Source organism: Leucopleurus acutus (genome assembly GCF_964270905.1).
Source record: "Leucopleurus acutus genome assembly, chromosome: 14".
In the NCBI taxonomy this organism is placed as follows: Eukaryota; Metazoa; Chordata; class Mammalia; order Artiodactyla; family Delphinidae; genus Leucopleurus; species Leucopleurus acutus.
The window spans coordinates 63,489,492-63,505,753 of record NC_139156.1 but is presented as its reverse complement, the minus strand read 5'-3'; the positions used below and the strand labels follow the sequence as shown (position 1 = coordinate 63,505,753).

The 16,262-nt window shown below is 38.5% G+C and overlaps 1 protein-coding gene across 1 annotated transcript in view; it reads right to left on the bottom strand.

The window, feature by feature from the left end:
• The window catches only part of DNA2 (DNA replication helicase/nuclease 2), a gene marked incomplete at its 3' end in the record, with an annotated part of 47,597 nt that overhangs the window by 23,998 nt on the left and 7,337 nt on the right, over positions 1-16,262 (bottom strand). The window contains exons 5-6 of the mRNA XM_082855150.1: positions 9,250-9,381; positions 2,046-2,265 (exon numbers count right to left, since the gene is read on the bottom strand). Coding sequence (XP_082711276.1) covers positions 2,046-2,265; positions 9,250-9,381 — 352 coding nt within the window. The remainder of the gene's footprint in view (positions 1-2,045; positions 2,266-9,249; positions 9,382-16,262) is intronic.

Genomic DNA, 16,262 nt, shown 5'->3' with positions numbered 1-16,262 from the left:
GTCCTTAAAAACACAAGTAAAAATTTTCAGCCTCACGTACACAAAACACATTTCTTCAAATCTTTGACTTCAAAATAGCTTTTCTTGGGCTTCCCTGGTGGTGCAGAGGTTAAGAATCCACCTGCCAATGCAAGCGACACAGGTTCGAGCCCTGGTCCGGGAAGATCCCACATGCTGCAGAGCAACTAAGCCCGGGTGCTACAACTACTGAGCCTGCACTCTAGGGCCCGCGAGCCACAGCTATTGAGCCCATGCACCACAATTACTGAAGCCTGCGTGCCTAGAGCCCGTGCTCCACAACAAGAGAAGCCACCACAATGAGAAGCCCGTCGACGCAACTAGAGAAAGCCCACGTGCAGCAACGAAGACCCAACGCAGCCAAAAATAAATAAATTTAAAAAATAAATAAAAATTTTTTAAAAATAGCTTTTCTTCTATCTAGACATGATTTTCCTTTCACAAGAAGGCTTTAACCTAGCCAAGTCTTTGTTCATAATTTCAGCCATTTCTGTTTTACCAAAGTGAAAAATTCAAGTCTTCTGATAGGGGAAGCCTAATTTTTCCTCTACCTCCAGTATCTGTAAAACCCAATGATAGGTGAAACAACAAGGTTACCCTATTTTTCATTCCCAAATGGAAAAGCTTTTGTGAGAACCTTTGGTGCTTGGTACACAATTAAGAATAGCAAGAAAGATTTAATAAGGGAAGATCTTGTTAATCCCTGATTATACAATTCAGTACTTTGAATCTGAACCTATTTTACATAAAATCTGCTGAAATAAAATGTGAAAATTCCATGGGCAAAAGGAAGTTTAAGTCATATTACAAATGCTATGTTATTTGTTATATTATTTGTTCCTTTAATACTTATTATACCACAAAAATACAATAATGTTACTACTTTTAGTTTTATCTTTGCTTATTTAAAAGTGTCTAGGGGACTTCCCTCGTGGTCCAGTGGTTGAGACTCCATGCTTCCACTGCAGGGGGCTCGGGTTCGATCCCTGGTGGGGGAACTAAGATCCCATGTGCCACGAGTGCAGCCAAAATAAAATAAATTAAATTTTTTTTAAAAAAGTGTCTAGAACATACCATAGACTGCCAATGTGGAGGCTGGCAGAGGGAATGGAAATAATTAGAAAAAATAGAACTTTATGTTAGTTACTTTGATTTGTTAACTCACTATAATTAATATAAATTTCAGGTCATTTTGAAGGACAACAGAAGACATATTTACCAAGGAGAAGATGATTAAGAAAACTTGAATTTAACTTAATGGTAAGATACAGTTCTATATTTCATTTTAAATAAAAATCAATATATTGGGACTTCCCTGGTGGTCCAATGGGCAAGACTCCGCGCTCCCAACAAAGGGGGCCCAGGTTCAATCCCTGGTCGGGGAACTAGATGCCACATATATGCCACAACTAGGAAGCCCTCATGCCGCAACTAAACATGCTGTAACGAAGATCCCACCTGCCGCAACTAAGACCCGGCGCAGCCAAAATAAATAAATAAATTTTTTTTTTTAAAAAAGAACAATGGGGCTTCCCTGGTGGCACAGTGGTTGAGAGTCCACCTGCTGATGCAGGGGACACGGATTCGTGCCCCGGTCGGGGAAGATCCCACATGCCATAGAGCGGCTGGGCCCGTGAGCCATGGCCACTGACCCTGTGCGTCCGGAGCCTGTGCTCTGCAACGGGAGAGGCCAAAACAGTGAGAGGCCTGCGTACCGCAAAAAAATAAAAAATAAAATAAAATAAAATTGTAAAAGAACAATGGGACATTTTTTAAAAAAAAAATCAACATCATTGGATTAAAGGTCAGAAGTAAAAGAATAAATTTACACTGCTGTTTCCTAAAGAGTATCCTATGTATATGTTACATGAAAACAGTAGCTCTGTGGTAAATTAGGTTTAGGAAATGCTGGGTTAAATTAAAAATCACCTGAATTGAATCAAAATATATAAAGCGACTACTTTTCAAACATATTAAAAAAATTTAAATATATTACACACTCATAATTTTCTTATTAATATTTATACCTGACTACGGTGTTCAATAGAATTTGATTCTTTGCCAGTTTTAAGTTCCAGTGGCATTATCTTATATTTCGTTTTACATCCTCTATGTATCTTCACGCCAACTGTAACATCTATTTTGCCCTTCAATCCAAACCTAGGAGACCAAATGCTTTCTTCAATATCCAGTGAGTTTGTAACTTCGATATTACATGTTGAATTACCGTTACTACCATCACTTGGCCTAAAAAACAAAACACAAAAATATTTAATTAATTAGAAATATTTAACTAAAATATTTAATTGAATTGAATTAGAACACTTAGCTCATTTCTTATATGCTGGCATTGACTCTCTACTGCATGCACGGAATGTGGGGATGGGAAGGAGTCTACAGACATTTATGGCAGTGATTCTCAAAGTATGCTTCCTGGATGAGTAGCATCAGCACCGCCCAGGGAATCTGTCATAAATGCAAATTCTCAGGCCCCATTCCAGACCAACAGATGAGGCCCAGAATTTGTTTAACAAACTCTCCAAGTGATTCTGATGCACAGTCAAGTTTGAATCCTATCAGTTCTAACTCATCATTTATTTATTTATTATTTTTATTGGAGTATCGTTGCTTTACAATTCTGTGTTAGCCTCCACTGTACAACAAAATGAATCAGCCATATACATACAGAGAGATAGCCCCTCCCTTTTGGACTTCCTTCCCATTTAGGCTACCACAGTGCATTAGGTGGAGTTCCCTGTGCTATACAGTATGTTCCCATCAGTTGTCTATTTTATACATAGTAACAATACTGTATATGTGTTAATCCCAGTCTCCCAATTCCTCCCACCCCACCCCTTTCCCCCTTGGTGTCCATACATTTGTTCTCTACGTCTGTGTCTCTATTTATGCTTTGTATATAAGATCATCTGTACCATTTTTCTAGATTCCACATATATGCGTTACTATACGACATTTGTTTTTCTCTGACTTACTTCACTCTGTATGACACTTTCTAGGTCCATCCACGTCTCTACAAATGACCCAATTTCATTCCTTTTTGTGGCTGCTAACTCATATAATTTAAATTTTCTTAATATTTATCGTCTGTCCCTTTCAGTTCATTCCCACAATAATCTTCCTAACTCAGGCCTTTATTTCCTCAAGTCTATCTATATTACAATGCAAAAGTCTCACTCCTTGGACTGCTGGAGCCACTATGACAGTCTGAATATTCTGATGTACAATTATTACACAGATTAACATATAATGGCTTGCACGTGGTTGCACCCTCGGTAACAAGGAATGTGTTTTTCCATGTAACACCATATTAACCTGAGTAAGAACGAGCTGTCTCTCCCCACTATTTATGCTGTGTGGGCCCTGATCACCCAGCGCTTCATCCCTACCCCCAACCCCACGACAGCCCTCAGAGAAGCTCAGGTGCTCCTGCACTTACTCATTATATCCTTTACTTAATCATTAAATGAATCCAGCTCTGCCACTAACAATATTTGACACTAAGTACTCAACATTGTTGTTTTATATTACAAAAGAGGTTCTGATTTTAGTATCTTACCTGTCAAATAAGCCAAGAGCACAGGAAGGAGGAAAAAAGGAATTTATGAATGTCAAAGGAATTAGAAGAGATGAAAATAACTTTTAAAGCCTCTTGCACTTCTCTTATCTAAGATTTACTCATTTTCAAAGCAGTAAGTTATTCTGCAGAAGAAAGGTCAGATAGGAACAGTCTTTTATTTATTAATCCTATTTTATACTCAAAGCCATATAAAATACTAAATGTAATGTAAATCTTAAATGAAAAGGATAAATTTTCTAGTAATAAAACATTTTATATCATTTAAAAATCAAGATTCAAAAAGTATAAGAATTCTGGCTGTCAGAATACATGATTTAGTTGACTTGTTTTGCTAATTTCATGTTATTTAGATCAGCATCTATTTCTTAACAAATGAGAATATTTTCTAAGAGGAAGAATGCTATCTTTGGTAATTTTTAAAAAACCTTTCCAGGATGCTTCAAATATAATCTCCAGGAATATACGTATACTTCTGCAATCTTGTTTTAGTTTTTTTGCGGTACGCGGGTCTCTCACCACTGCGGCCTCTCCCGCCGCGGAGCACAGGCTCCAGACGCGCAGGCCCAGCGGCCACGGCCCACGGGCCCAGCCGCTCCGCGGCATGCGGGATCCTCCCGGACTGGGGCACGAACCCGTGTCCCCTGCATCGGCAGGCGGACTCTCAACCACTGCGCCACCAGGGAAGCCCTTTCTGCAATCTTTGAAGAGGACAATAGAGGAATTCAGGGAAGCCACAACTTATCAGAAATTTCTTAAATATTAATCTGTTTTCTCTGATGGGCGTTATCTGATCATGACATGTATTTAAATATACGTATATGAAATAAAGCAAACTTTATTAAATATGTCACATGTATACTTAGAAGATAGGTAATGAAACTTTTACTATTACTATTACTATTCTTTCCCCTAGAAAAAGAAGTAATGTGGTTTTAGTCTTAGATCTGTAGAACAAATGACAGGTACTTCAATTTAACTTCTATGCTTTTCATCAACATAATGCTATAAAACTCCTTTGAGAGTCACCTGATAGAGAATATAAGAGGTCATGAAGATTAAGAAAATACACGTTTACTACTTATGGGTGAGAAAGGTTCTGTCTTGAAATGGCTTTTAAAGGTCTCATTCTCTCCTCTAAAGTCTAAAGTTTTGTTGTTTCTTTTAAAGACTAGCTATAGACTGCTGGGGAAATGATGCAAAGTAAAGTACAGAGAAGCACCTCCTTCACAGACAGACACATAAAACCCCATCAGAAATAACTGAAACAAAGAAGAGTCTTACACCAAGCTACGGAGGTGAGAACACCAAGCTGGGAATCAAGAAATTCCTTGTTCTAGACTCTGCTCGACCACCGGTTTTTCACATAAAACCTGGACAAGTCACACCACCTCACTGGACCTCAATTTCCTTCCTGGAAATCTAAGACTGAAATCTCAAAAATCCCCTTCAGGTCAAAGATGATTCTGAATCCCAAACTCTCCTAGGCTTCCATGATAACTTCTTCCAAGCTACCAAATCCCTTGCTGGTCCACTCCAAGCCTCCTTCGACGGATTCCACTCTCTCCCTCTGTCCTTATACAAGGTAACCTCCCAGGGTTCTATGCCTCTTCTGCTGCCCTCAGCAGATTGCTGTTCTCTCTCAGCAATCCCCTCCACTTCTACATTTTCAACTACCACCAATACACCGAGTTCCTGGAGGGTTTTAGTCTCCCTGTAACACCTAGAACAATCCTGGGCACAGATGCAGCATGTAATACATGTTTGCTGAATAGATAAGTCCATAAGTCTGTGAGAATATGGCAGCTTATTAACTCTGCAAAAACAATAAGTAAATTTTAGCCAAAAGAAAAAAACATGCAAACAAAATGCTAAAACAACAGTGAAAGAAAAGCTAGTATCTAAAACAACCATAAGGAATTCCCTGGCGGTCCAGTGGTAAGGACTTGGCGCATTCATTGCTATGGCCCCGGGTTCAATCCCTGGTTGGGGAACTAAGATCCCACAAGCCATGGGCAAGACAAAAAAAAAAAAAAAAGATAAAACAACCACAGAAATGGATATCCACCACAATTTTAAATCTCAAGCAAATTTAAATGACCAAAAGAAATAATAAGGGAGGAAAGAAAGGTAGGGAGGGAAGGTAAACAAGGATAAAGAAATAATTAGGGGGACTTCCCTGGTGGCGCAGTGGTTAGAATCCACCTGCCAATGCAGGGGACACGGTCGAGCCCTGGTCCGGGAGGATCCCACATGCCGCGGAGCAACTAAGCCCGTGAGCCACAACTACTGAGCCTGAGCTCTAGAGCCCACAAGCCACAACTACTGAGCCCACGTGCCACAACTACAGTAACCTGTGCGCCTAGAGCCCGTGCTCCACAACAAAAGAAGCCATGACAATGAGAAGTCCACGCGCCGCAATGAAGAGTAGCCCCTGCTCACCGCAACTAGAGAAAGCCTGCACTCAAGAACAAAGACCCAACACAGCCAAAAACAAATAAATTAATTAACTAAAAAAAATATATATATAAAGAATATTGCTAAGCAAAATGTTAAAAAAAAGAAAGAAAGAATTAGGAACAATGGAAAACAAAATTAAGTTTGTTATTATTACAGAAAATCAAGAGACCAGAATGACAGAAATATTATAAAACAAAGCAAGGAACCAGGAAAAGAATGACTACTTAATAAACAGTTAGCAGATTATCACAATGACAACTAATGCACCAAGATCCACCCCCATACCAGACATAGCAATCTGCTCCAAAGAAATAACAAAGAACAAAGCATTTATAAATTTATTTAAAAAACACTACGAGAAACTTTAACCAGTTTACTCTAGCTTTTTTTTTAGGGTGAGGACCTGGTGGTAAATTTATGACCACAACAGAAGTAAAAAATATGATAAATAAACCCAATTCTAACAGCAAGATAAGCTTTGGTTTTTTTTAACCACTAAGTTTTTTTTTTATTGAAGTATAGTTGATTTACAGTGTTGTGTAAGTTTCAGGTGTACAGCAAAGTGATATACTTATAGATATATATGTATTCTTTTTAAAAATATGGAACGCTTCACGAATTTGTGTGTCATCTTTGTGCAGGGGCCATGCTAATCTTCTCTGTATCGTTCCAATTTTACTGTATGTGCTGCCACAACGAGCACAACCACTAAGTATTTTAAAAATAGATATATCAGAGTCCTATTGGCAAACTGATTGTGGTGATGGTTGTACAACTCTATGAATATACTCAATTATAAATAATTATAATAATAAAATAAATAAAATCTTACCAGCAGACACAGGACATTTAAACATTGCTAGCAACTTTCTAAAATGACTTAAAAAATTCTCTAAGAATTCTAGCAATATGCAAAAGGTTGTAAATTTTCCAAGTACCTTGAAGTAGGCCAGTTATGAGGTTTCAATGCACAGAAATAACTGTCCCCGTAAGGTCCACCCCTCCACTTGTGTACTCTAATCCCTCTCTTTTACTCAGTGACACAGCTCTAAGACTCCTCCCATCTCTTCTAAGTGTTAATGTTACCGTCTCTATGGAATTCTTCTCACTGGCATATAAACATGTTATACCTCCCATCTTCAAAACAACAACAAAGCTCTCTTAACCCCACATAAGCCATTCCATTTCTACATACCCTTTCATAGAACAACCTGTCAATATAGTAGTCTACATTCCCTGCCTCCAAATCCTCCTCTACCATTCTCTCTTGACTCCATTCTCATCACAATTTCTCCCCTGGAATCACCACTGACTTTTTTTTCCCTCAGACCCTGCACCAAAACCTATCAGCACTACGTTGAAAATCTGACCGTAATCCAACTGATTCTCATCACTTCCACAACCCTCACTCTGGTCTAAGCCACCACCAACTCTTGCCTGGATTCCTGCAAGAACCTCCAAATTGGTGTCTCTACCTCTGCCCTTACCATATAACATAGTCTTAAAAGATTGATTCTTTCAAAAGTAAATCAGATCAATATAGAAAGTAGCACAGAGAGAATAAGGAACTTGACTAAAGTTGCACAGACAAATTGTGGCAAAACTGGGATTCACATCCAGGCTCAGTGTGTCCTTTGAACTTGAGAAAACACACTGGCGCAAAGACCTGACTGTTCCCAAGATTTCTGATTCACAAATCTTAAAACAAGTTCAGATCACAAAATGTCACAAGATAAAATATTGAGAATATTGAGAAAAAGATAAGAATATTGATATAAAAGGAAGTTATGACTACTTAAAGAAAAAGAAAATGTTGCCTGTTTAAAAAAAAAAGAAAGAAAGAAATCAGATCAAAACCCTCTGTACAAACCCTGCAATGGCTTCCCATGGTAGCCACATTACACGTGCTCATGGACTCAGAATGGCAGCCAATATCCTGTAAGGCTTATGAGGCCCCAGGACAGCTGCTTCTCCTGTTCCACCTCACTCTGCTCCAGCCACACCGTAGGAGTGCGTTAGCCACAGGGCTTTTACCTGAGTGCTCTTCCTGGAAACAGCTGCATGGCTGCCTCCTTCACTTCCTTCAGGCTCCTGCTCAATGTCACCTTATATACAGAAGCCTTTCATGACCACTCTTGGGAAATAATATGTCCCTCCAACTCCTCTTTCTTATCCTCCCCATTGTTCTACACTGCACTTATCACAATCTGGCACCCTGCTGTTTACTTGTTCAGTAGTACAGAAGCACCATAAAGTCAGTTGCTTTTTTTTTTTATTTTTTGCTACTGTGATCCCAGCACCTAGAACATTACTTGGCACATATTAGGTACTTAATAAATATTTGCTGAATGGGCAAATAATGGGGGAAAAAAAAAGGATGACCTACAAATTTGTATCAATGCTACTTTAAGGGGAAAAAAGGTAAAAAACAAACCAAATGCCAAACAGCATTGAATGCCTAAACACACTATTTAAACATACAGCACAGGGCTTCCCTGGTGGTGCAGTGGTTAAGAATACACCTGCCAATGCAGGAGACACGAATTCGAGCCCTGGCCCTGGAAGATCCCATATGCTGCGGAGCAACTAAGCCCATGCGCCACAACTACTGATCCCACGTGCCACAACTACTGAAGCCTGTGTGCCTAGAGGCCATGCTCTGCAACAAGAGAAGCCACAACAACGAGAAGCCCACACACCACAACAAAGAGTAGTCCCCGCTCACTGCAAAACCCATGTGAGAAAACCCACGCACAGCAACGAAGACCCAACACAGCCAAAAATAAATAAATAAATAAATTTATTAAAAATAAATAAAAATAAACATACAGCACAAATCCATGGTAATCAACACATGAGACAGTCCATATATGATAGTAACACAGAGAAATATATATGAAATTAGGACAGCCCTCCCATATATTTATAAACTGAAGATTTTATTAAAAAACTATACCTATATCCAAAAATTATAAATTTTACTATAGTGAAAATAGAATTTTCTATTCACTAGATTATTTTTTTTGTCCAAGAATTATACTCAGGACTGTAACTTATAAAGTAAGCAAACAAAAAGGCTAGTCATAACTTGACCTCTAAAAAGCTTTAATTCAACATCTTGAATAAGATTCTGGTCTAAAGATATGAACACCATATAAACAAAATGGGTTTCTTACAGAGAGAGCTGCATCTGAGGGAAGTCAGTTGAAGTATGTTTATGCATGAAATCTCCAGCCCATTTAGAAAATGAAGGAAGATACTCCTCTACTTCTTGTTTTATTTCATCTTGATTCAGATTTAGGCGGTACCTACCAAAGTAAGAGATATTAAGTATGAAAGCTTAAATATGAAAAAAGTAAACAAGGAAAAAAACATTCAAATAAGCAACCCAAGTGCCCATCAACTAATGAACGGATAAATAAAATTTGGTATATACAATGGAATATTATTCAGCCTTGGAAAGGAAGGAAATTCTGATACTTGCTACAACATAGATGAACCTTGAGGACATTAGACTAAATAAGCCAACAACAAAAGGACAAATATTGCATGACCGCTTACGTGAGGTACCTAGAATAGTCAAATTCATAGAGACAGAAAGAATGGTGACTGCCAGGGACCGAGGGAAGGGGGGAGTTGTTTAATGGATATAAAGTTTCAGTCTGGGAAGATAAAAAAAGTTCTGGAGGTGGATGATGGTAATGTTTGCACAACAATGTCAATGTACTTAATGTCACTTAACTGTACCCTTAAAAGTGGTTAAGATTGTGATTTTTAATGCTATGTGTATTTTATCACACACAAAAAATCCAAATAACAGTGACATGACATCAAATTTCAGATCTGCTCCAACTCCTATCATCTCAGGTCTAATAGGTCCCAGTTACACTTTTGGGATAAAAAAGAAACCGTAGAAGATGTTGCTCCTGAAACCCAGCAATGGAAAGTAGAAAAGTAAAAGAGGAAAAAAGACTGTAGGAACAGAAAAGTCACATCAGCCTTACCGAATCAAAGGACAATTTATAGGAATGTTAACTTCTTAAGTCAGAAGTCAGCAAAGACTACCAGAATCTAGTCTCAGTTTTTCAGGGTGCCCATAAGGTCAAAACTATGTCATAATAATACTACAACATTATTTGCCTTTTTTGCTCTTGTTTTCTCATGAGTACAAAGTAGAGATTTCTGAGTCCACATACACACATACAATATAGCAATATAGAGAATAAAGAAGCAGATATAAGAAACTAGATGTCTTTTTTTTTTAATTGGAGTATAGTTGATTTACAATGTTGTGTTAGTTTCAGGTGTACAGCAAAGTGAATCAGTTACACATTTACATATATCCACTCTTTCTAGATTCTTTTCCCATATAGGCCATTACAGAGTATTGAGGAGAGTTCCACGTGCTGTATAGTAGGTCCTTATTAGTTATCTATTTTATATATACAGGTGTCAATATGTATTAAGTCATAAAATTAAAACATCTGCAAAAATGTAAAACAATGCCACTTGTATCATTACATTTTTTTTCAGAAACAGTTATTTTTCATTAGACTGTTATTTATATTAACATGGAATGGATTGTTATTGTTATTTTCAAATTAACCAATAAACATTTTAAAACTGTCTCAGTTTTCATTTCTAGTACAGTAATTATCTATAGATATAACCCACATAAACAAAAGCTCCTCAGGGTCCTCAATAATTTTTTTAGTGTAACATGGTCCTGAGACCAAAAAATTTTGAAACCTGCTGTCTCCTTCCCAGGATAGTTCTCCCAGCTCCTTCTGCATGTTTAAGCCTCACAATCTTAATAACTACTCTGGGGTGTTAAGAGCACACGTGTTTCTGTCAGATCACACCTAGGTTTGAATCCTAACTCTTTATTAGATGTGTAACTTTGGGCGATTCACTGTTAGCTGAGCCTCAGTTTCCTCATCTGTAAGGTGAGTTGATAACTACCACACAGTTAGTTTGATGATTAAATAAAACAGCCTACGTAAAGTATTAATACTTGGCTTATGATAAGAACTCAATAAGGTATGAAGATAATAACAGTGAATACTCATATAATGCTGACTCTAGGCCAGGTACTATTCTAGGTGCTTAACATGAACACTTTCAACCCTCATTATATCTCTACGAGATACTATTATTGTCACCCCACTTTAGAGCTAAGGAAACTGAAGCTCAGAAGTTACTTCCAAAGGACACACAGCTCTAGCTTGGGAACCTAAGTTCTTAACCGCTATGCTCCCTTCTACACTGTGTTTTAATAATTTACTGCCATAATTTTCTCCCTGCAGGCCTGAGTTCACCTGAGTACTGGTATAGCCTCCAACAGTCTGCAAACTCCTTTCAAAAAACACAACTTACCATTTTTCTCTCCTTCTGAAGACAGCACAATATTCAATAACATATTCATCAAAATCTGAGGCTCCAAAACGCTACAAATTTACCATATAATAACTCTGTAACATTTCTAATACCAAATTTCAAATACCAAAGCTCCTACTTTCCTAGGTTTCTGCTACCTCTGGCTTACCAGAACTAAGAAAGCAGAGCCCTACCAGTCCTCTGGGAGAGCCAGTTCAGCAGGGAAGACAAAATTAGCAATCCTAGCTCTGCCAAGATTGCTTGTCCTGACCACAAAAGCAACTTCAGGTTGAAGGCAAAGCTGAAGAATCTCAAACCAGGGAGCAATTACTGACACCAAAGTGCCCCGAATGACCTACAGAAACACAATCAGTCCACATAAGGCAAAGGGTGTTTGTCTGAAAAAGGCTGTTTGAAATCTGGGAAACTTAAGAGTGGATGAAAGATGATATAGGTGAGGACGTGGGGGAAACAAGGACCCATATATTGCCTATAGAAATGCAAAATGAATTCTGCAATATACACACATATTAAATCATTAAGTTGTATACCTTAAACTAATACAATGTTATATGTCAATGATATATCAACAAAACTGGAAAACAATGAATGGAAGAAAGAAACAGGACAATGTCTACATAGAGCAATTTGACAATATATATCAAAACTTTAAATGTACCCAGACCGGATCCTGTCCTGGAGGGAAAAAAATGCTATGAAGAACATTACTGGACAAAACTGAAATGTGCACAGTAGATCAGACACAAGTATTATAACAATGTTAAATTTCCTGAAGTTGATAACTGTTCTGTGGTTACATAAGAGAAAATCCTTATTCTTAGGAAATACACATTTAAGTATTTAAAGGTCAAAATAACACATATACAGCTTAATCTCAAGTGGTTTAGAAAAACACACACAGCAGGTAAATCTGAGTAAACAGTGTATGGATGTTCTTTGTACTACTCTTGCAACTTTTCTCTAAATTTAAAATTATTTTCAAATAAAAAGATTTGTTAACAAAAAGATACACCCCTATGTTCATAGCAGCACTACTCACAATAGCCAAGACATGAAAACAACCTAAATGTCCATCGACAGATGAATGGATAAAGACGTGGTACATATATACAATGGAATACTACTCAGCCATAAAAAAATGAAATAATGCCATTTGCGGCAACATGGATGCAACTAGAGATTATCATTCTAAGAGAGGTAAATGAGAACGAGAAAGAAAAATGCCATATGATATCGCTTATATGTGGAATCTAAATCATGACATAAATGAACCTATCTACGAAACAGGAACAAACTCACAGACATAGAGAATAGACTTGTGGTTGCCAAGGGGAGTGGGTTGGGGGAAGGATGGAGTGGGAGGTTGACGTAAGCTCTTATAAAATGGATAAACAGGGCTTCCCTGGTGGCGCAGTGGTTGAGAGTCCGCCTGCCGATGCAGGGGACACTGATTCATGCCCCAGACCGGGAGGATCCCACATGCCGCCGAGCGGCTGGGCCCGCGAGCCATGGCCGCTGAGCCTGCGCATCCAGAGCCTGTGCTCCACAACGGGAGAGGCCACAACAGTGAGAGGCCCGCGTACCGCAAAAAAAAAAAAAAAAAAAAAGGATAAACAACAAGGTCCAACTGTGATAAACCGTATATTCGATATCCTGTGATAAACCATAATGGAAAAGGATATAAATATAAATATATATATATATATGTATAACTGAGTCACTCTGCTGTACAGCAGAAAATAATACAACACTGTAAATCAACTATGCTTCAATAAAAATTTTTTTAAAAAAGATTTTTTAAATGTTTAAATGTAAATATCCTCTGGTCCAACAATTCCACTTCTAAGTATTGAGCCCAGATATATGCCTGCACAGCTATTAAAATTAAAATGTACAAAGGTATTTATTATAGTGTTGCTAATAAAAGCAAAGACTGAAATGCCAGGGGCTCTTAAATAAATTACTGTACATCCATACAATGAAACATTTTGCCACTCTTAATTAAAAATGAGATAGCTCAATCAGTACTAATATGGAATAATCACCAAGTTTTTTTTTTGGCCACGCTGCCCGACTTGTAGAATCTTAATTCATTGACCAGGGATTGAACCCGAGTCCATAGCAGTGAAAGCACTGAATCCTAACCACTGGACCGCCAGGGAACTCCCAAGATTTAATATTTATATACAATAATGTGTATGGTATGCTACCATTTATATAACAAATAATATATAAACATAAATAATCACACACACAATCACATGTAAATATTTGAAATCTCTGTGGAAGGACATACAAGAAACTGATAACAGAAGTTGCCTCTGGAGCTAGGTAGTGACTGACCAGGGATGCAGGGGTAGAAAGGACTTACTATCATTGTATACCCTCTTGTACTATTACAACAACACATGCTGTATGTGAATTTATAAGCTATTTAGAAATAATAATTTACTATTAAAAAAAAAAAACCTGCACAACTGGGTAATCTTTTTCGTAAATAACCTTCGCAAACCATCCTGGAACCATTCTTCACTGTCACCATCTCCTTTGGCAGATTCTTCCTAGTGTTTTACTTTTTACAGACCAGGACTCTTCTAAGTTTCCAAACCAGTCCACACTGGTTATTTAAAGTCTTCTGCATTTGAATTCTACCTTTTTAATTTCGAGCCAAATCACCGCAAAATGACATGTAACCACCTGTTCTTTCCTGAGACTATAGAGATACTTAAGGTTTGGCATCTTCAAGCCTAGACTTTTATAGATATAATGAGAGGACAGAGCATGAACAGGTAAAAATCTGTTTTAAGATTGGTAATAAAGTAGAAGGGCCTACGAGAGAGGGCAGGAAAGAACTCTGGATCTGTTATTTTTAGGCTCTGGGAATTTTAAAAAGTATCCTTTTGAACAGGGTTGGGCAAGATTCATGAGAGAATTAGTATTTTCATAACTGAAATGAAACATATTTCCCCTTAATGACTTAGGATATAATGATAAAAAAAATAATAATGCAGCAAAATGGGTGGAGAGAGATTACCATACTAAGTGAAGTCAGAGAGAGACAACTATCATATGATATCACTTATATGTGGAATCTAAATATGATAGAAATGAACTTATTTAGAAAACAGAGACTCACAAACATAGAAAACAAACTTATGACTACCAAAGGGGAAGGGGGGGCAGGGGGGGCAGGGATAAATTAGAAGTTTGGATTTAGCAGATACAAACTACTATATATAAAATAGATAAACAAGGTCCTACTGTACAGCACAGGGAACTCTATTCAATATCCTGTAATAAACCATAATGGAAAAGAATATGAAAAAGAATATATAGGGACTTCCCTGGTGGCTCAGTGGTTAAGAATCCGCCTGCCAATGCAGGGGACACAGGTTCCGGCCCTGGTCTGGGAAGATCCCACATGCCACAGAGCAACTAAGCCCGTGTGCCACAACTACTGAGCCTGTACTCTAGAGCCCGCGAGCCACAACTACTGAGCCCATGTGCCACAACTACTGAAGCCTGCATGCCTAGAGCCCCCGCTCGCTGCAACTAGAGAAAGCCCACGTGCAGCAAGGAAGACCCAACGCAGCCAAAAATAAAAATTAATTAGTTAATTAATTTTTTTTAAAAAAGAATATATATGGGGGCTTCCCTGGTGGCACAGTGGTTGAGAGTCCGCCTGCCGATGCAGGGGACACAGGTTCGTGCCCCGGTCCGGGAAGATCCCACATGCCGCAGAGCGGCTGGGCCCGTGAGCCATGGCCGCTGAGCCTGCGCGTCCGGAGCCTGTGCTCCGCAACGGGAGAGGCCACAACAGTGAGAGGCCCGTATACCGAAAAAAAAAAAAAAAAAGAGTATATATGTATGTATATGTATAAATAACTGAATCACTTTGCTATACACCAGAAACTAACACAACGTTGTAAATCAACTATACTTCAAAAAACATATATATATAATTCAGTGATACCCAAGGATCTGCTAAGAATACATTCCTGACACAACACTGTAAAGCAACTATACTCCAATAAAAATTAATTAAAGGGACTTCCCTGGTGGTCCAGTGGTTAAGACTCTGTGCTTCCACTGCAGGGGGCATGGGTTCGATCCCTGGTCAGGGAACTAAGTTTCCTCAAGCCGCGCTGTGTGGCCAAAAAAACCAAAACCAAAAAAACCAAAATTCTGATCTTCATAGTTCTTATATTTTTTAAAAGTTTCTCCTTTCCTGGGCTTCCCTGGTGGAGCAGTGGTTGGGAGTCCGCCTGCCAATGCAGGGGGCGCGGGTTCATGCCCCGGTCCGGGAGGATCCCGTGTGCTGCGGAGCGGCTGGGCCCGTGGGCCATGGCCCTGTGCTCCACGACGGAAGAGGCCGCAGCGATGAAAGGCCCGCGTACCACAAAAAAAAAAAAAAAGTTTCTCCTTTCCTATACAGTAATGAAGCTATCAGCTCTCCTAATGACTATGAAGGTACCTTTCTCCTGCATCTTAGAAACCAGATAAGACTGTTAGATATTAATGAAAAATAACAGATGCTGAGGGCATGAGACATTCTATTACGTAACATGCACAAGGTTTAATACAAGGACATGAATTCTGAGCAAGGCTGCTCAAAATCCTTGTTTTCTTTCATACTTATATTCATGTTGGGTTCTGGACTGATCAGGTTACCTGATACCTGAATACCTGTCGTGGTTTAAAATATGTCCACAAATCCTTTGACACCCCGTTCAAAAGATGGCACCTAATTCCCCTACCGTTAAGGGAGAGCTAGACTTAGTAATGAGTACTT